The sequence below is a fragment of the Bubalus kerabau genome, chromosome 2 (assembly GCF_029407905.1).
Source record: "Bubalus kerabau isolate K-KA32 ecotype Philippines breed swamp buffalo chromosome 2, PCC_UOA_SB_1v2, whole genome shotgun sequence".
NCBI classification, from domain to species: Eukaryota; Metazoa; Chordata; class Mammalia; order Artiodactyla; family Bovidae; genus Bubalus; species Bubalus kerabau.
This window is the reverse complement of record NC_073625.1, coordinates 113,950,517-113,970,826: the sequence shown is the minus strand read 5'-3', so window position 1 is coordinate 113,970,826 and position 20,310 is coordinate 113,950,517. Positions and strand designations below refer to the sequence as shown.

The following is a 20,310-nucleotide window of genomic DNA, read 5'->3' as shown; positions in this document are numbered from 1 at the left end:
TACCATATCTGCATCCCACCTGTACTATTTTTTATCTAATACAGGTCTTTCAATTGATTTACTTTTTGCCCTATGCTTAGCAATAGCATCTATGAAATCAGTTTTGAGGTGTTAGGTTTTCCTCCTAATTTAAATTAAAATATATAAAGAACTTTTGTCTCATCAAACATGTGTGGGAAAATTTTTACAGAATTTCTTTTATGTTTATCTGCTTATCATTTGAATTATCTTACCTATCTTAAGTTACCAAAGTTTGGGAAACACTACTTTAGTACATACTGTTTTATTAAAAGTACTAGCTGAAGATCTGTCTCTCTCCTTTTGACTCCCCCTCTTCTCCTGGTCACCTTTATCTCCTTCCTCCCTCTTCTCTTCTCTATGTAACTCTGTGAACCTTTCTGGGTGTTCCAGGCTGTGGAGAGCACATAGGGTACTGATTACTGGCTAGCTTGCTCTCTCCCCTTTTGATTTCCCCTCTTCTCCTCCCGGTCACCTGTATCTCCCTCCTCCCTCTTCTCTTCTCCATGTAATTCTGCAAACCTCTCTGGGTGTCCCTCACTGTGGAGAATCTTTTCTCCATTAACCTAGATGTTTTACCATCGGTGTGGTATGGATGGAGAAGTCTTGAGGCTACTGTAAGAATAAGACTGAAAAACCAGAGGCAGAAGGCTTGAATGCAAAACTTGAGAACACCAGAAAACTCCTGACTCCAGGGAACATTAATCAACAAGAGCTCATCCAAAAGCCTCCATACCTACACTGAAACCAAGCTCCACCCAAGAGCCAACAAGTTTCAGAGCAAGACATACCATGCTAATTCTCCAGCAATGCAGGAACATAGCCCTGAGCATTAATATACAGGCTGCCCAAAGTCACACCAAACCCAAAGACACCTCAAAACTCACTACTGGACACTTCACTGCACTCCAGAGAGAAGAAATCCAGCTCCACCCACCAGAACACCGACCCAAGCTTCCCTAATCAGGAAACCTTGACAAGCCACTTGTCCAACCCCACCCACAAGGAGGAACCACAAACTTCCAGCATACAGAAAGGCCACCCCAAACACAGCAATCTAAACAAGATGAAAAGGCAGAGAAATATTCAGCAGGTAAAGGAACATGATAAATGCCCACCAAACCAAACAAAAGAGGAGGAGACAGGGAGTCTACCTGAAAAAGAATTCAGAATAATGATAGTAAAAATGATCCAAATTGCAAAAACAAAACAGAGTTACAGATAAATAGCCTGGAGACAAGCATTCAGATGATGCAAGAAATGTTTAACAAGGACCTAGAAGAAATAAAAAAGAGTCAATCAATAATGAATAATGCAATGACTGAGATCAAAAACACTCTGGAGGGAACCAACAGAATAACTGAGGCAGAAGATAGGATAAGTGAGGTGGAAGATAGAATGGTGGAAATAAATGAAGCAGAGAGAAAAAAAGAATTTTAAAAAATGAGGACAACCTCAGAGACCTCTGGGACAATGTCAAATGCCCCAACATTTGAATTATAGGAATCCCAGAAGAAGAAGACAAAAAGAAAGGCCATGAGAAAATAGTTGAGGAGATAATAGTTGAAAACTTCCCTAAAATGGGGAAGGAAATAGCCACCCAAGTCCAAGAAACCCAGAGAGTCCCAAACAGGATAAACCCAAGGTGAAGCACCCCAAGACACATACTAATCAAATTAATGAAAATCAAACACAAAGAACAAATATTAAAAGCAGTAAGGGAAAAACAACAAATAACACACAAGGGGATTCCCATAAGGATAACAGCTGATCGTTCAATAGAAACTCTTCAGGCCAGAAGGGAATGGCAGGACATACTTAAAGTGATGAAAGAAAATAACCTACAACCCAGATTACTGTACCCAGCAAGGATCTCATTCAAATATGAAGGAAAAATCAAAAGCTTTACAGACAACCAAAAGCTGAGAGAATTCAGCACCACCAAACAAGCTCTTCAACAAATGCTAAAGGATCTTCTCTAGACAGGAAACACAGAAAAAGTTTATAAACTCAAACCCCAAACAGCAAAGTAAATAGCAATGAGATCATACTTATCAATAATTACCTTAAATGTAAATGGGTTGAATCCCCCAACCAAAAGACAAAGACTGGCTGAATGGATACAAAAACAAGACCCCCATATATGCTGTCTACAAGAGACCCACCTCAAAACAAGGGACACATACAGACTGAAAGTGAAGGGCTGGAAAAAGATATTTCACACAAATCAAGACCAAAAGAAAGTAGGAGTAGCAATACTCAAAGTAGGAGTAGCAAAACTCATATAAAATAGACTTTGAAATAAAGGCTGTGAAACGAGACAAAGGACACTACATAATGATCAAAGGGTCAATCCAAGAAGAAGATTATAACAATTATAAATATATATGCACCCAACATAGGAGCACTGCACTATGTAAGGAAAATGCTAACAAGTATGAAAGGGGAAATTAACAGTAACACAATAATAGTGGGAGACTTTAATACCCCACTCACACCTATGGATAGATCAACTAAACAGAAAATTAGCAAGGAAACACAAACTTTAAATGATATAATAGACCAGTTAGACCTAATTGATATCTATAGGACATTTCACCCCAAATCAATGAATTTCACCTTTTTCTCAAGTGCACATGAAACCTTCTCTAGGACAGACCACATCCTGGGCCATAAATCTAGCCTTGGTAAATTCAAAAAAATTGAAATTATTCCAAGCATCTTTTCTGATCACAATGCAGTAAGATTAGATGTCAACTACAGGAAAAAAACTATTAAAAATACAACATATGGAGGCTAAACAACACGCTTCTGAAAAACCAACAAATCACAGAAGAAATCAAAATATGCATAGAAACTATGAAAATGAAAACACAACAACCCAAAACCTACAGAACTCAGTAAAAGCAGTGCCAAGGGGAAGGTTCACAGCAATACAAGACTACCACAAGAAACAAAAGAAAAGTCAAATAAATAACCTAACTCTATCTGGTAGTCATATATGGATGTGAGAGTTGGACTATAAAGAAAGCTGAACACCAAAGAACTTATGTTTTTGAACTGTGGTGTTGGAGAAGACTCTTGAGAGTCCCTTGGACTGCAAGGAGATCCAACCAGTCCATCCTAAAGGAGATCAGTCTTAGGTGTTCATTGGAAGGACTGATGTTCAAGCTGAAACTCCAATACTTTGGCCATCTGATGCGAACAGCTGACTCATTTGAAAAGGCCCTGATGCTAGGAAAGATTGAGGGCAGGAGGAGAAGAGGATGACAGAGGATGATGGTTGGATGGCATCACTGACTCGATGGACATGAATTTGAGTGAACTCCAGGAGTTGGTGATGGACAGGGAGGCCTGGCGTGCTGCGATTCACGGGGTCGCAAAGAGTCAGACATGACTGAGCTGAGCTGAACACCTAAAGCAACTAGAAAAGGAAGAAATGAAGAACCCCTGAGTTAGTAAAAGGAAAGAAATCATAAAAATTAGGGCAGAAATAAATGAAAAAGAAACAAAGGAGACCATAGCAAAAATCAACAAAGCTAAAAGCTGGTTCTTTGAGAGGATAAATGAAATAGACAAACCATTAGCCAGATTCATCAAGAAAAAAAGGGAGAAGAATCAAATCAACAAAATGAGAAATGAAAATAGAGAAATCACAACAGACAACACAGAAATACAAAGGATCATAAGAGACTGTTATCAGCAACTATATACCAATAAAATGGACAACTTGGAAGAAATGGACAAATTCTTAGAAAAGTATAACTTTCCAAAACTGAACCAGGAAGAAATAGAAAATTTTAAACAGGCCCATCAGCAGATGAATGGATAAGAAAGCTGTGGTACATATACACAATGGAGTACTACTCAGCCATTAAAAAGAATACATTTGAATCAGTTCTAATGAGGTGGATGAAACTGGAGCCTATTATACAGAGTGAAGTAAGCCAGAAAGAAAAACACCAATACAGTATACTAACGCATATATATGGAATTTAGAAAGATGGTAACAATAACCCTGTGTACAAGATAGCAAAAGAGACACTGATGTATAGAACAGTCTTATGGACTCTGTGGGAGAGGGAGAGGGTGGGAAGATTTGGGAGAATGGCATTGAAACATGTATAATATCATGTATGAAACGAGTTGCCAGTCCAGGTTCGATGCATGATACTGGATGCTTGGGGCTGGTGCACTGGGATGACCTAGAGGGATGGTGTGGGGAGGGAGGAGGGAGGAGGGTTCAGGATGGGGAGCACATGTATACCTGTGGCGGATTCGTTTTGATGTTTGGCAAAACTAATACAGTGTTTGAGGTTTAAAAATAAAATTAAAAAAAAAAATGTGTTTAAAAAAAAAAAAAAAACAACAACAACCAGGCCCATCACAAGCACAGAAATCAAAAGTTTAATAATAAATCTTCAAGCAAACAAAAGCCCAGGACCAGACAGCTTCACAGCTGAATTCTAACAAAAATTTAAAGAAGAGCTAACACCTACCCTACTCAAACTCTTCCAGAAAATTGCAGAGGAAGGTAAACTTCCAAACTCATTCTATGAGGCCACCATCACCCTAATACCAAAACCAGATAAAGAATGCCACAAAAAAAGAAAACTACAGGCCAATATCACTGATGAACATAGATGCAAAAATCCTTAACAAAATTCTAGCAAACAGAATCTAACAACATATTAAAAAGATCATACATCATGACCAAGTGGGCTTTATCCCAGGGATGCAAGGATTCTTTAAAATCCACAAATCAATCAATGTAATACACCACATTAACAAATTGAAAGATAAAAACCATATCATTATCTCAATAGATGCAGAGAAAGCCTTTGACAAAATTCAACATCCATTTATGATAAAAAACTCTCCAGAAAGCAGGAATAGAAGGAACATACCTCAACATAATAAAAGCCATATATGATAAACCCACAGCAAACATTATCCTCAATGGTGAAAAATTGAAAGCATTTCCCCTCAAGTCAGGAACAAGACAAGGGTGCCCACTCTCACCACTACTATTCAACACAGTTTTGGAAGTTTTAGCCACAACAATCAGAGAAGAAAAAGAAATAAAAGGAATCCAGATTGGAAAAGAAGAAGTAAAACTCTCACTATTTGCAGATGACATGATCCTCTACATAGAAAACCCTAAAGACTCCATCAAAAAATTACTAGAGCTAATCAATGACTACAGTAAACTTTCAGGATATAAAATTAACACACAGAAATCCCTTGCATTCCTATACACTAACAATGAGAAAACAGAAAGAGGAATTAAGGAAACAATTCCATTCACCATTGCAACGAAAAGAATAAAATACTTAGGAATAAATCTACCTAAAGAAACAAAAGACCTATGCATAGAAAACTATAAACACTGATGAAAGATATCAAAGGTGACACAAATCGATGGAGAAATATACCATGTTCATGGATCAGAAGAATCAATATAGTGAAAATGAGTATACTACCCAAAGGAATCTATAGATGCAATGCAATACCTATCAAGCTACCAACGGTATTTTTCACAGAGCTAGAACAAATAATTTCACAATTTGTATGGAAATACAAAAAACCTCAAATAGCCAAAGCAATCTTGAGAAAGAAGAATGGAACTGGAGGAATCAACCTCCAGCCTGAAGTAGACTTCAGGCTCTACTACAAAGCCACAGTCATCAAGACAGTATGGTACTGGCACAAAGACAGAAATATAGATCAATGGAACAAAACAGAAAGCCCAGAGATAAATCCACGCACCTATGGACACCTTATCTTTGACAAAGGAGGCAAGAATATACAATAGAGAAAAGACAATCTCTTTAACAAGTGGTGCTGGGAAAACTGGTCAACCACTTGTACAAGAATGAAACTAGAACACTTTCTAACACCAAACACAAAAATAAACTCAAAATGCATTAAAGAGCTAAACATAAGACCAGAAACCATAAAACTTCTAGATGAAAACATACAAGAATATACAATGGAGAAAAGACAGTCTCTTTAACAAGTGGTGCTGAGCACAAGCTGGAATCCAGATTGCCAGGAGAATATCAATAATCTCAGATATGCAGATGACACCACCCTTATGGCATAAAGTGAAGACCCTCTTGAGAAGAGTGAAAAAGTTGGCTTAAAGCTCAACATTCAGAAAACTAAGACCATGGCAGCCGGTCCCAGGAAACAGTGGCTGACTTTATTTTTGGGGGCTCCAAAATCCCTGCAGATGGTGATTGCAGCCATGAAATTAAAAGACGCTTGCTCCTTGGAAGGAAAGTTATGACCAACCTAGACAGCATATTAAAAAGCAGAGACATTACTTTGCCAACAAAGGTCCATCTAGTCAAGGCTATGGTTTCTACAGTAGTCATGTATGGATGTGAGAGTTGGACTATAAGGAAAGCTGAGCACTGAAGAATTGATGCTTTTGAACTGTGGTGTTGGAGAAGACTCTTGAGAGTCCCTTGGACTGCAAGGAGATCCAACCAGTCCATCCTAAGGGAGATCAGTCCTGGGTGTTCATTGGAAGGACTGATGTTGAAGCTGAAACTCCAATACCTTGGCCACCTGATGTAAAGAGCTGACTCATTTGAAAAGAACCTGATTCTGGGAAAGATTGAGGGCAGGAGGAGAAGGGGATGACAGAGGATGAGATGATTGGATGGCATCATCAGCTCAATGGACATGAGTTTGGGTAGACTCCGGGAGTTGGTGATGGACAGCGAGGCATGGCATGCTGCAGTACATAGCGTTGCAAAGAGTCAGACACGACTGAGTGACTGAACTGAACTGAACTGAAGAAGAAGACATGGGCAAAACACTCTCTGACATAAATCACAGCAGATCCTTTATGACCCACCTTCCAGAGTAATGGAAATAAAAGCAAAAATAAACAAATGTGACCTAATTAAACTTAAAAGCTTTTGCACAATGAAGGAAACTATAAACAAGGTGAAAAGACAGTCTTAAGAATGGAAGAAAATAACAGCAAATGAAGCAACTGACAAAGAATTAATCTCAAAAATATACAAGCAGCTCCTGCAGCTCAATTCCAGAAAAATAAACGACCCAATCAAAAAATGGGCCAAAGAACTAAACAGACATTTCTCCAAAGAAGACATACAGATGACTAACAAATACATGAAAAGATGCTCAACATCACTCATTATCAGAGAAATGCAAATCAAAACCACAATGAGGTATCATCTCATTCCAGACAGAATGGCTGCTATCCAAAAGTCTACAAGCAATAAATGCTGGAGAGGGTGTGGAGAAAAGGGAACCCTCTTACACTGTTGGTGGGAATGCATACTAGTACAGCCACTATGGACAACAGTGTGGAGATTCCTTAAAAAACTGGAAATAGAACTGCCATACGACCCAGCAATCCCACTGCTGGGCATACACACCAAGGAAACCAGAATTGAAAGAGACACATGTACCCTAATGTTCATCACAGCACTGTTTACAATAGCCAGGACATGGAAGCAATCTAGATGTCCATCGTCAGACAAATAGATAAGAAAGCTGTGGTACATATACACAATGGAATATTACTCAGCCATTAAAAAGAATACATTTGAATCCGTTCTAATGAGATGGATGAAACTGGAGCCTATCATACAGAGTGAAGTAAGTCAGAAAGAAAATCACCAATACAGTATACTACTGTATATATATGGAATTTAGAAAGATGGTAACGACGACCCTATATGCGAGACAGCAAAAGAGACACAGATGTAAACAGCAGTCTTTTGGATTCTGTGGGAGAAGGCGAGGGTGGGATGATTTGAGAGGGTAGCATTGAAACGTGTATATTATCATATGTGAAGCAGATCATTGGTCCAGGTTCAATGCACGAGACAGGGTGCTCAGGGCTGGTGCACTGGGATGACCCTGGGGGATGGGATGGGGAGGGAGGTGGGAGGGGGGTTCTGGATGGGGAATACATGTGTGCCCGTGGCTGATTCATGTTGATGTCTGGCAAAAACCACTACAATATTGTAAAGTAATTAGCCTCCAATTAAAATAAATAAAAATTTTAAAAAGTACTAGCTGAGATCTGGGAACTGGGCTGTAGCTTTGGAGAAAGCTATACTAATTGTGATGCATTGAGTTGGGGGAAGATTGAGTGAAATGCGAAGGACTTCATGCAGCCATAGGTTAGCAGGAAGGCACTTGGGAGATAGAGCCTGAAAAGAGGTGGAAAGGGTACCAAAAACAACCAGAGTTTATTCTGCAACTTTACCTGTGCCCCCCACCTTATCAACAGCCTTTGGTATTTTTATTATAGGTACTTGTACTACATAGTATGCATAAGAACTCTGGCTCCAGAGTAGATCATACACACATCTAGGAAGAAGGCCTTCAACACATACTCAATTGCATCAGTAATTTGTGTAACACCTCACAATTAACAAAGAGTGAGGGAGGTACAACCTCCATTTTACAGATGAGGAAACCTTCCTCAGTGTCACACTGCTAATATATGGCAGTGTTTAAACCTAAGTCTCTTGTATATCTCTACATCACTGTGCTCCTCCTATAATCAACAAGGGGCAAGAAGCCAGTGATACAGGAATTAGCTACTCATTCTGAAATAACAATTTTTAAAAACAGCTTATATACTGTATAGTATTATAGTCAACAGGGTGTACTATGGAACCAAATTGCCTGGATTCAAAAACTGGCTCTACCGTTTAGTAATTGTGTAAACTTGGGCAAACTGTCTTTTTATGCTCAATATCCTCATCTGTCAATTTTGACTTACCAACAGCACCCATCTCATAGGACTGTTTAAAGATACTAATAGTATCTACCACATAAGAACATGTCAAGGACCTTGCAGACTGAAAGTGCAATATTAAGTGCTTGTTATTATTATTGACTGTCCTCTATTTACCACTTTATACACATTACCTCATTTAAGCCTTCCAATAACCTGTGAGGTAGTTATTATCCGTTCCATTTTATCTCTGAGGAAATTCAAGCCCAGAAAAGTAATCTATTCAATCCTGAAACAAGCAAGTGACAGAATTAAACTCAAGCATAATTCTAACCACACTCTGAAATGTTGCCTCTCAACATATTTAAGCTTCTTACTTAACTACATTGGAGAAGGAAATGGCAACCTACTCCAGTGTTCTTGCCTGGAGAATCCCAGGGACGGGGGAGCCTGGTAGGCTGCAGTCTATGGGGTCGCACAGGGTTGGACACGACTGAAGCGACTTAGCAGCAGCAGCAAATCAACTACATGGACAGGAAGGTCAAAAGTACCCGTTTGTTAAGACCTAGACTCATTGGAAAAGAGCCTGATGCTGGGAAAGATTGTAGGCAGGAGGAGAAAGGGACAACAGAGGATGAGATGGTTGGATGGCATCACTGACTCAATGGACATGAGTTTGATCAAGCTCTGGGAGTTGGTGATGGACAGAGAAGCCTGCTGTGCTGCAGTCCATGGAGTCGCAAAGAGTTGGACACAACTAAGCGGCTGAACTGAACTGCAGGCTCCATTAATACACCCAGTATAAAATAAACTAAAGATTTTTAAGAGTCAATTATGTACACACGGGCTTTCCTAGAGGCTCAGATGGTAAATAATCTGTCTGCAATGCAGGAGACCCAAGTTTGATCCTTGGGTGGGGAAGATCCCCTGAAGGAGGAAATGGCAACCCACTCCAGTAATCTTGCCTGGAGAATCCTATGGAGAGAAGAGCCTGGTGGACTACAATCTGTGGGATCACAAAGAGTCAGACACGACTAACACTTTATAATCACTTTATACACACACACACACAAGCACTAAACTAATTATGGTTCTCAATACAGGAAATGCCTAGGTGCCCCTTAAGTTAGGGTTGTGTTGTGTGCTTGGTCGCTCAGTCCTGTCTGACTCTTTGCAACTCCATGGACTGCAGCCTGCCAGGCTCCTCTGCCTATGGAATTTTTCAGGCAAGAGTACTGGAGTGGGTTGCCATTCCCTTCTCCAGGGGATCTTCCTGACCCAGGGATCAAACCCAAGTCTCCCATGTTGCAGGCAGATTCTTTACCATCTGAGCCACCAGGGAAACCATTATCTTAGCATCTGAACAAATGCAGTAACCTGCACAGGGACTCAGAGAGTTTTAAGAAGTGGCTATTCCACCTGTTAGCTGGGATCCCATCATCTCCCTCCTGGTGGCTGACACTTCACCCCTAGGCTTTGCCTTGGCTGAAGCAAAGCTTAGAAGGAACTGATTCTCAAGCTTTCCCACTGCCCCAGGTGGATGATCCAGGAAACTAAAAGGGGTGGGGCGGGGCGGGCCAAAGCTGCTGTTTTCACTGTCAGAGAGATTAAAGGCAGCTGGGGCTCGGCTTCCTATTCCGGAACCCTCGTCTACCTGTCGAGCCAATTGCTTAGGTCTCCCTTATGCCACATCGTTTCCTAAGTGCCATTAACAGGACCTTAGGTTTCTGTGAGCCAACGCGGGCAAATCTCTGGGTTCAATGGTTGAATTAGCATTGAGGTTGAATTACCTCACAAAAAAGCTAAGTAACCATGCCTAAAAGAAAATAGGAAGTGCCATATCAAGCTCTCTGGGCCATCTAAACAGCCTAGGAGGGCCACCGTGTTTCTGACACCTGGGCGCCAGGGAATGCCGCTTAACCGCTGGCAGCTCAGAGCGACTGCCCCTCCCTCCTCGGCCCCCTGCCCAAGCTGCCCGATATCCCGGCAGGTCAGCCGAAGGGCAACCGCCGTTCGCGCGGCCCCAGTGATCCCTCAAGTTGAAGGGAACGAAGTCCCAGCAATCCCACCCCTCCAAATCTCCACGACTCCGACGACTCCCGCTCCCACGCCACGAACTTAGTTCCCGCCCGGGGTAGGTAGGTCTGTAGTCCCAACGGCGAGAGTCAGGACCGTGGCAGGAGACCGGGAGAGGGAGGGGAGCAGCAGATCAGGGTTCGGGCGACCCCAAGAAGGGACGAAGGAGGACTGGGAGTGGCCAGGTCGTACCTGTCGAGCCGAGACCCGCCGCTCCGAGTGACGCGCTTCGCAGTGCACTGTGGGGCCGGGGAGTGGCCTCTCCGCGGGGCAGCCCCGCGTGCAACGTGGCTGGCACCCTGCGGGATCAAGCCCCGCCCCCGTTCCTTGCTCAGGCCAATCAGGTTCTGGGGGAAGGACACACTTATTCCCCGCCCCCCCGACCCCCGCCCCCGCCCGGCTCCAGGGGAGATTGACAGCTTTTCACGCTTCTACGCCAAGAGAGTGGCAAGTCCTGGATTGACTGATTATACTGTCCCTCGCAAATAAGGCTGATCTCCCGTCTGCCGCCTGTACCTGCATGTAGTTTGTTTCTTATGCGGCCCTGCAGGAAACACTTATCGAAGGAACATGAAAGCCCCCCTCTGAGTGAACAAGAAAAGGACCTGTCCCATTATTGCCACGCCCGGGAAGGCATCCAACCTTGACAAAGAAATGCCAGATGCTGTTCCTGAAGTCCATCCCAGCTTTTGCATCGGTCATGCATTATTAAACAAGTACTTACTGACTGCATACTATGTGCCAAGCACAATGTTAGGCATTGGGTTATAGGAGTGAATATAACTTTCGGTGGATATAATGTGTGATAAAAGCAAGAGATGTTAAAGCATAAACATTACGTAATTATAAATTGTGATCAGTTCTATGAAGGAAAATTAGTGAGTGCAAAGATAGATTAATCAGGACTATGGGGGAAGAGTTCTTTGAAGAAGTGCCTTTGAAGCTCCAGGCACATGAAAGAGGCTTTAAGAATGTTGCAGGCATAGGGAATATTATGTTTGAGATTGTTGGGGCATGAAAGAATTTGATGTGTTCTAGGAACATGTCACTGAAAGGAAGTCAGTGGGGTTGAGGTGTAGGAGCAAAGGAGTTGAAATGAATCAGAGGCCAGACTATGCAGGCTCTTCCTGGCCACATTATAAATTTTAGACTGTATTTTGGAATGTATCTTAAGGTCAAGGGGCAGCTAACAGAGTGTTAAGTAGGGTCAGATTTATGTATTTATTAATAAACTCTCACTTAGGTTGTTTGTGGGGAATAGTTTGAAAGAGGAGAGAAGGGCTTACTGGAAGTCCAGTTTGGAGGCAGTTACGTTAATTAAGGCCAGAGATGACGGTGGCTTAAACTAGGGTAATGACACTAGAGACAGAAAGATTTGGATAATTTTGAAATACTTATTTATAAATTAGAGGTGGAATCCAAAGGATGTAATAAAGAATTGGTTTGCCTAGGATGATAAAGAAAAGTGGAGCATTAAGGATGACTTACTAGATGAATTAAGAACCCATTTACTGACTCAGGGAACCTAGAAGAAGGAGCAAATGGTCTTGGACATATTTAGTTGGACATGCTTATATATGGAGATATCAAACAGATTTGGAGATGTAAGTCTGAAGTCCAGAAGCAATGTCTGGACTAATTATATAAATTTGCTGGTTGTTGGAGTGGGTTGACCAAGCAATTCCACTCCTAGATATATATGCAACAGAAATGTATTCATATGTTTACCATAAACATATATAAGAATATACCACATATATAAGAATTCTCATAGGATAAATAAACTTTAGAATATTCACATAGTAGAACAGTATACAGGAAAGAGAATGAACAATCAACAACTACATACAAAACATGGATGATTCTCACAACTGTAAAACTGACTGATATAAGCCAGACACAGAAACTGTATACTACTTGATTCTACTTATATAACATTCAAACAGAGACAAAAATAATATATGGTAATAGAAGTTAGACTGTTGGTTACCCTTAGGTGGCATTAAGGTTTGGAAAGTGCCCCTAGGGGGCTTCTGGGGTTCCAGTAATGTTTGATCTGGATGTTAATTACACTAGTGTGTTTGATTAATGAAAATTCATGAGTTTGGGAATTCCATGGCAATCCAGTGGGAACTCTCCCTGCTTCTACTGCAGGGGGCACAGGTTCAATCCCTGATCAAGGAACTAAGATCCTGCATGCTACATGGAGCAGGCAAAAAAAAAAAAAAGAAAAGAAAATTCGTCAAATTGAACACTTAAGATATACAATTTTTAGTATGCATCTTATTATTCAATAGAAATTTTATATTTTTAAAGTGTTATGGTGATCCAGCCATAAATAAGTGACTGGTACCAAACTAAACTAACTTTCCTACCACAAACAGTAGAAAACTGAACCAAATCTATGAAACAAGTGTCTCTTCAGACATTGGACAGTAGCCACAGTAGAACTGTGATCTTAGAAAGAAGGAAAGCAAATAAGATGAGCCCAAAGTCGTCCCCAGATTTTCTTTCTGGTGGTATTTTCCAAAGCATATGATTGAAGAAAGCTAAGCAGAATACAGTACTGTCTCTAACTGAGGAGAGTGAAATTTGAATTATGAGAGATGGAGGCAACTGAAATTTGCAGGGCAGAGAACCAGATTAAGAGTTTCAGAAATATACGTGAGTCTCCTTGAATCTTTGGCATAGCTTTAATGAGACTCCAGGAGTCTGGTTAAATAACAACTACTGTGGGAACTACGAGCTGAACAACTACCAGATCTTAAATAAGGTTTGGAAACATTGACATTCTGACCAACTGGAATGGAAAAACCTCATTAAACAAATAGGGCATTTGGTAAGAAAACCTCAGAAAGGTCACAATTTAGAAATAAGGCTAAATTCGCCCCAAAGTAAAGGCTATTCTAGACTCACTGAAACAAAACAGAAAACTTACATGTAAGTAAATTAAGTGCTTCATTGAATGAAACTTAATAATCTTTAAGGACAACAAAATCCAGACACTAAACAATGTAGCACCCATAATGTCCAGTATCCAAAAGTCAGTTTTCATTCCAATCCCAAAGAAAGGCAATGCCAAAGAATGCTCAAACTACCACACAATTGCACTCATCTCACATGCTAGCAAAGTAATGCTCAAAATTCTCCAAGCCAGGCTTCAGCAATACATGAACCGTGAACTTCCAGATGTTCAAGCTGGTTTTAGAAAAGGCAGAGGAACCAGAGATCAAATTGCCAATATCCACTGGATCATTGAAAAAGCAAGAGAGTTCCAGAAAAACATATATTTCTGCTGTATTGACTATGCCAAAGCCTTTGACTGTGTGGATCATAACAAACTGTGGAAAATTCTGAAAGAGATGGGAATACCAAACCACCTGACCTGCCTCTTGAGAAATCTGTATGCAGTTCGGGAAGCAACAGTTAGAACTGGACATGGAACAACAGACTGGTTCCAAATAGGAAAAGGAGTGCATCAAGGCTGTGTATTGTCACCCTGCTTATTTAACTTATATGCAGAGTACATCATGAACACCAGGCTGAATGAAGCTGGAATCAAGATTGCCAGAAGAAATATCAATAACCTCAGATATGCAAATGACATCACCCTTATGGCAGAAAGTGAAGAAGAACTAAAGAGCCTCTTGATGAAAGTAAAAGAGGAGAGTGAAAAAGTTGGCTTAAAGTTCAACATTCAGAAAACTAAGATCATGGCATCCAGTCCCAGCACTTCATGGCAAATAGATGGGGAAACAGTGGCTGACTTTATTTTATTGGGCTCCAAAATCACTGCAGATGGTGACTGCAGCCATGAAATTAAAAGATGCTTGCTCCTTGGAAGAAAAGCTATGACCAACCTAGACAGCATATTAAAAAGCAGAGATATTACTTTGCCAATAAAGGTCCGTCTAGTCAAAGTTACAGTTTTTCCAGTAGTCATGTATGGATGTGAGAGTTGGACTATAAAAAAAGCTGAGCACTGAAGAATTGATGCTTTTGAACTGTGGTGTTGGAGAAGACTCTTGAGAGTCCCTTGGACTGCAAGGAGATCCAACCAGTCCATCCTAAGGGAGATCAGTCCTGGGTGTTCATTGGAAGGACTGATGTTGAAGCTGAAACTCCAATACCTTGGCCACCTGATGCACAGAACTGACTCATTTGAAAAGGCCCTGATGCTGGGAAAGATTGAAGGCATAAGGAGAAGGGGACGACAGAGGATGAGATGGTTGGATGGCATTACCGACTCAATGGACATCAGTTTGGGTAAACTCCGGGAGTTGGTGATGCATAGGGAAGCCTGATGTGCTGCAGTCCATGGGGTCGCAAAGAGTCGGATACGACTGAACTGAACTGAATTATATGAAGAAGCAAGAAAATGTGAGTCATAAACAGGAGAAAAATTAGTCAATGGACCCAGAAATGACAATGATAATGAATTTATCAGAGGACTTAAAACAGCTGTTAAAAATGTAGCCAGGAATTTCAAGGAAAACACAAGAAATGAAAACTATAAAAATAACCAAATAGAACTTTTAGGGCAGAAAAATACAGTATCCAAAATGAAAACTTCACTGGATGGCCTTAAAAACAGCTTAGTTATACAGAAAAAAAAAAAGATCTGTGAATGAGAAAATGGTACAAAAATAATTATCTATACCAGAGCACAAAGAGAATAAAAGTTGAAAAGAAAATGAAAGGAGGTTTAGTGACCTACAGGACAATACCAAGTTACTTAGCACATGTATTATCAGAGACCCAGAAAGAGAAGAGAGGTGATTTTAAAATATTTGAAGAAATAACAGCCAAAACTTTTCTAAATTTAATTAAAAATAGAAATCCACAGTATCAAGAAATCAAACCAACCCTAAAGAGGATAAACACAGAGAATCCTTATCAATGCACATTACACAAAACTGCTGAAAATAAATAATTAAAAGAAAATATTAGAAACAACTAGAGAAAAAGCCACATTGTATACAGAGGAAATGATAAGAATTACTACTAAGAATCAGAGAGACTGTAAGCCACAATTTTTTTTAATTTATTTATTTTTAATTGGAGGGTAATTGCTTTACAATGTTATGTTGGTATCTGCCATACATCAACATGGACCAGCCATAGGTATACATATGTCCCCTTCCTCTTGAACCTCCCTCCCACCTACTCCGTCATCCCACCCCTGTAGGTTGTCACAGGGCCCCAGGTTGAGCTCCCTGTGTTATACATCAAATTCCCACTGTCTATCTATTTTACATATGGTGATGTATATGTTTCAGTGCTACGCTCTCAATTTACCCCATTCTCTCCTTGCTCAACTGTGTCCACACATCTGTCCTCTATCGTCTGCATCTCTATTGCTGCCCTACAAATAGGTTCATCAGTACCATTTTTCTAGATTCCATACACATGTGTTAATATACAATATTTGTTTTTCTCTTTCTGACTTACTTCACTCTGTATAACAGGCTCTAGGTTCATCCACCTCACTAGAACTGACTCAGATTTGTTCCTTTTTATGGCTGAGTAATATCCCATTGTATATATATTATATATGTGTGTATGTGTATGTGTCTATCTTCTTTACCCATTCATCTGTTGATGGACATCTAGGTTGCTTCCATGTCCTGGCTATTGTAAATAGTGCTGCAATGAACACCGGGGTGCATGTGTATTTTAGAATTGTGGTTTTCTCAGGGTCTATGCCCATTGGTAGGATTGCTGGGTCATATGGTAGGTTTATTCCTAGCGTTTAAAGAAATCTCCATACTGTTCTCCATAGTGGCTGTATTTACACTCCCGCCAACAGTGCAAGAGGGTTCCCTTTTTTCTACATCCTCTCCAGAATTTATTGTTTGTAGATTTTTTGATGATGGACATACTGACTGGTGTGAGGTGGTATCTCATTGTAGTTTTGAGTTGCATTTCTCTATTCATAATAAGTGATTTGAGCACTTTGTAATGTTTATTAACCATCTGTATGTCTTCTTGGAGAAATGTCTGTTTAGGTCTTCTGCCCATTTTTTGATTGGGTTGTTTGTTTCTCTGATATTGAGTTGCCTGAGCTGCTTATAAATTTTGGAGATTAATCCTTTATCAGTTGCTTCATTTGTAATTATTTTCTTCCATTCTGAGGGTGGTCTTTTCATCTTGTTTATGGTTTTCTTTGCTGTGAAAAAACCTTTAAGTTTAATTAGATTCCCTTTGTTTTTATTTCCATTATTCTAGGAGGTGGGTTATAGAGGCTCTTGCTGTGATTTATGTCTAAGAGTGTTCTGCCTATATTTCCCTTTAAGAGTTTTAGAGTTTCTGGTCTTACATTTAGGTCTTTAATCCATTTTGAGTTTATCTTTGTGTATAGTGTTAAGATGTGTACTAATTTCATTCTTTTACACGTAACTGTCCAATTTTCCCAGCACAGCTTACTGAACAGACTACTTTTCCTCATATATTCTTGCCTCCTTCATCAAAGGTAAGATGTCCATAGGTGCTTGGGTTTAATCTCTGGTCTTTCTAACTCGTTACATTGGTCTATATTTCTGTTTTTGTGCCACTACCACCCTGTCTTGATGACTGTAGTGTAAGCCAGAATATAATGGAATAAAATCTGAAAGAAAAATCTCTGTTCATCTAGAACTTTATATCCAGCAAAAATTCTTTCAAAGTATGAAGGTGAAATAATGGCAAACAACAGCAGGATATACATTTTTTTGAGTGCACATGCACTATTCACTAAGCTATACCATACTCTGGGGCATAAAAATAAGTTTTAAAATATTAGTGGAGCAAAAGAAACCAAATACTAAAAAGTATATTCTGTATCTTTCCATTTAAATGAAGATCTAAACAAATAAAAATAATATATAGTGAAAAGAAAATCAGAAAAATGCTTGCCTCTAGTGGTTGGGTTGACTAGAAAGCGATAGGAGGGACATTTTTAGGGTGGTGATAAGGTTCTGTTATCTTGATAGGGATTTGGTTTTCACAGGCGTATGAATTATTCAGAACTCACTAAATGATACACTTAAGATTTTTGCATCTCATTGCATGTAAATTTACCTAAAAAGAAAAAAGTGGCATATAAATATTGAAGTCTAACTAGCAATCTGAAATTATTTTTGTCTTTTCTAGGCTTGAACAAAGAAATCAATACACTGAGAAGGATGGAAGGCAGGTTACTCAAGTCAAGAAAGGGAGTTAAAAATAAGGAGTTATCTAATGTTATTTTAAAATAATGGAATTACCTAAAAATAAGAGAACAAAATGCCATTTCCGCTAAAAGAGACCAGAAGTCTTTGGGGAAAAGGTTGATCGCAGGCCTAAGGCACAGAAAGAATAATAGGCGCCTGGATCATATTGTGCCAGAAAACAAAGAAGTGTCAAAGAACGACAGAGGCATATCCAAGACATAGGAGCCGGCTTGAAGGATTTCCTCTGATCCGATCTAGGACAATATCATAGTCTCAAGCTAAACAATAGCTGTCATTTTTATATAATTCCCCTTAAGTAGAATAAATATCAATGAAGCAAATAATCTGTGAATCTATGTGCTTAGTCATGTCTGACTTTTAGCGACTCCATACACTGTAGCCTGCCAGGCTCCTCTGTCCATGGGGATTCTCCAGACAAGAATACTGTAGTGGGTTGCCATGCCCTCCTCCAGGGGATCTTCCCAACCCAGGGATTGAATCAGGTCTCCAACACTGCAGGTAGAGTCTTTACCAACTGAGCCACTAGGGAAGCTCAAGAATACTGGAGTGGGTAGCCTATCCCTCCTCCAAGGGATCTTCCTGACCCAGGAGTCAAACCAGGGTCTCCTGCATTGCAGGCAGATTCTTTACCAGCTGAACTACCAGGGAAATCCGTGAGTTCATACTGATATAAATTTAAATCATAACTGGTTTTAGAAAAGGCAGAGGAACCAGAGATCAAATTGCCAACATCCGCTGGATCATGGAAAAAGCAAGAGAGTTCCAGAAAAACATCTATTTCTGCTTTATTGACTATGCCAAAGCCTTTGACTGTGTGGATCACAACAAACTGTGGAAAAGTCTGAAAGAGATGGGAATACCAGAACACCTGATCTGCCTCTTGAGAAATTTGTATGCAGGTCAGGAAGCAACAGTTAGAACTGGACATGGAACAACAGACTGGTTCCAAATAGGAAAAGGAGTTCGTCAAGGCTGTATATTGTCACCCTGTTTATTTAACTTATATGCAGAGTACATCATGAGAAGTCCTGGACTGGAAGAAACACAAGCTGGAATCAAGATTGCTGGGAGAAATATCAATAACCTCAGATATGCAGATGACACCACCCTTATGGCAGAAAGTGAAGAGGAACTAAAAAGCCTCTTGATGAAGGTGAAAGTGGAGAGTGAAAAAGTTGGCTCAACATTCAGAAAACGAAGATCATGGCATCCAGTCCCATCACTTCATGGGAAATAGATGGGGAAACAGTGGAAACAGTGTCAGACTTGATTTTTCTGGGCTCCAAAATCACTGTAGATGGTGACTGCAGCCATGAAATTAAAAGACGCTTATTCCTTGGAAGGAAAGTTATGACCAACCTAGATAGCATATTCAAAAGCAGAGACATTACTTTGCCAACAAAGGCCCGTCTAGTCAAGGCTATGGTTTTTCCAGTGGACATGTATGGATGTGAGAGTTGGACTGTGAAGAAGGCTGAGCACCGAAGAATTGATGCTTTTGAACTGTGGTGTTGGAGAAGACTCTTGAGAGTCCCTTGGACTGCAAGGAGATCCAACCAGTCCATTCTGAAGGAGATCAGCCCTGGGATTTCTTTGGAAGGAATGATGCTAAAGCTGAAACTCCAGTACTTCGGCCACCTCATGCGAAGAGTTGACTCATTGGAAAAGACTCTGATACTGGGAGGGATTGGGGGCAGGAGGAGAAGGGGACGACAGAGGATGAGATGGCTGGATGGCATCACTGACTCAATAGATGTGAGTCTGAGTGAACTCCTGGAGTTGGTGATGGACAGGGAGGCCTGGTGTGCTGCGATTCATGGGGTTGCAAAGAGTCGGACATGACTGAGCGACTGATCTGATCTGATCTGATCTGATAGATAAATGAGGAGGGAAAGCTTTTCCTTACAGTAGAATGCCAAGTAACAAATACAGAAAGAATGAGAGACTTAGAAAATTATTAATGGATGCCTATCCCAATCTAAGTAGACAGAAGTATAATGAGGAACAAGATATTTATATATCTTAAAACATCTCCCCAAATTGCCTACTAAACAAAGGGAAAACAATGAATTTTATAATGGAGAAACCTGGCAGATGCCACCCAATGGCCAAGTGACTTTTTATGCTTGCTTCCTAATCTGATGCACTAAAAAGGACACTGTCAGAAAGTGGGTTCTTTGGAGCCAGAGTCTGAAGTGTAAGATGTGTATTACCGATTAACACCTATGAAGGAAAACAGAGTGGAGATGGGGTTAAGAGTTTACACTACAA

At 40.3% G+C, this 20,310-nt stretch overlaps 1 protein-coding gene across 7 annotated transcripts in view; it reads right to left on the bottom strand.

Annotated features, from left to right (window-relative positions):
* The window catches only part of SEC22A (SEC22 homolog A, vesicle trafficking protein), an 85,961-nt gene extending 74,790 nt beyond the window's left edge, over positions 1 to 11,171 (bottom strand). For 3 of the 7 annotated variants that reach the window (XM_055568406.1, XM_055568404.1, XM_055568405.1), the window contains exons 1-2: positions 11,021 to 11,154; positions 8,947 to 9,041 (exon numbers count right to left, since the gene is read on the bottom strand). In XM_055568406.1, the coding sequence (XP_055424381.1) occupies positions 8,947 to 8,951 (5 nt within the window). In that variant the 5' untranslated portion in view covers positions 8,952 to 9,041; positions 11,021 to 11,154. Of the gene's footprint in view, positions 1 to 8,946; positions 9,042 to 11,020 lie in introns of all 7 variants that reach the window. The other 4 variants (XM_055568402.1, XM_055568403.1, XM_055568400.1 and 1 more) reach the window with 3 other exon arrangements.
* Positions 11,172 to 20,310: the final 9,139 nt, after the last annotated feature.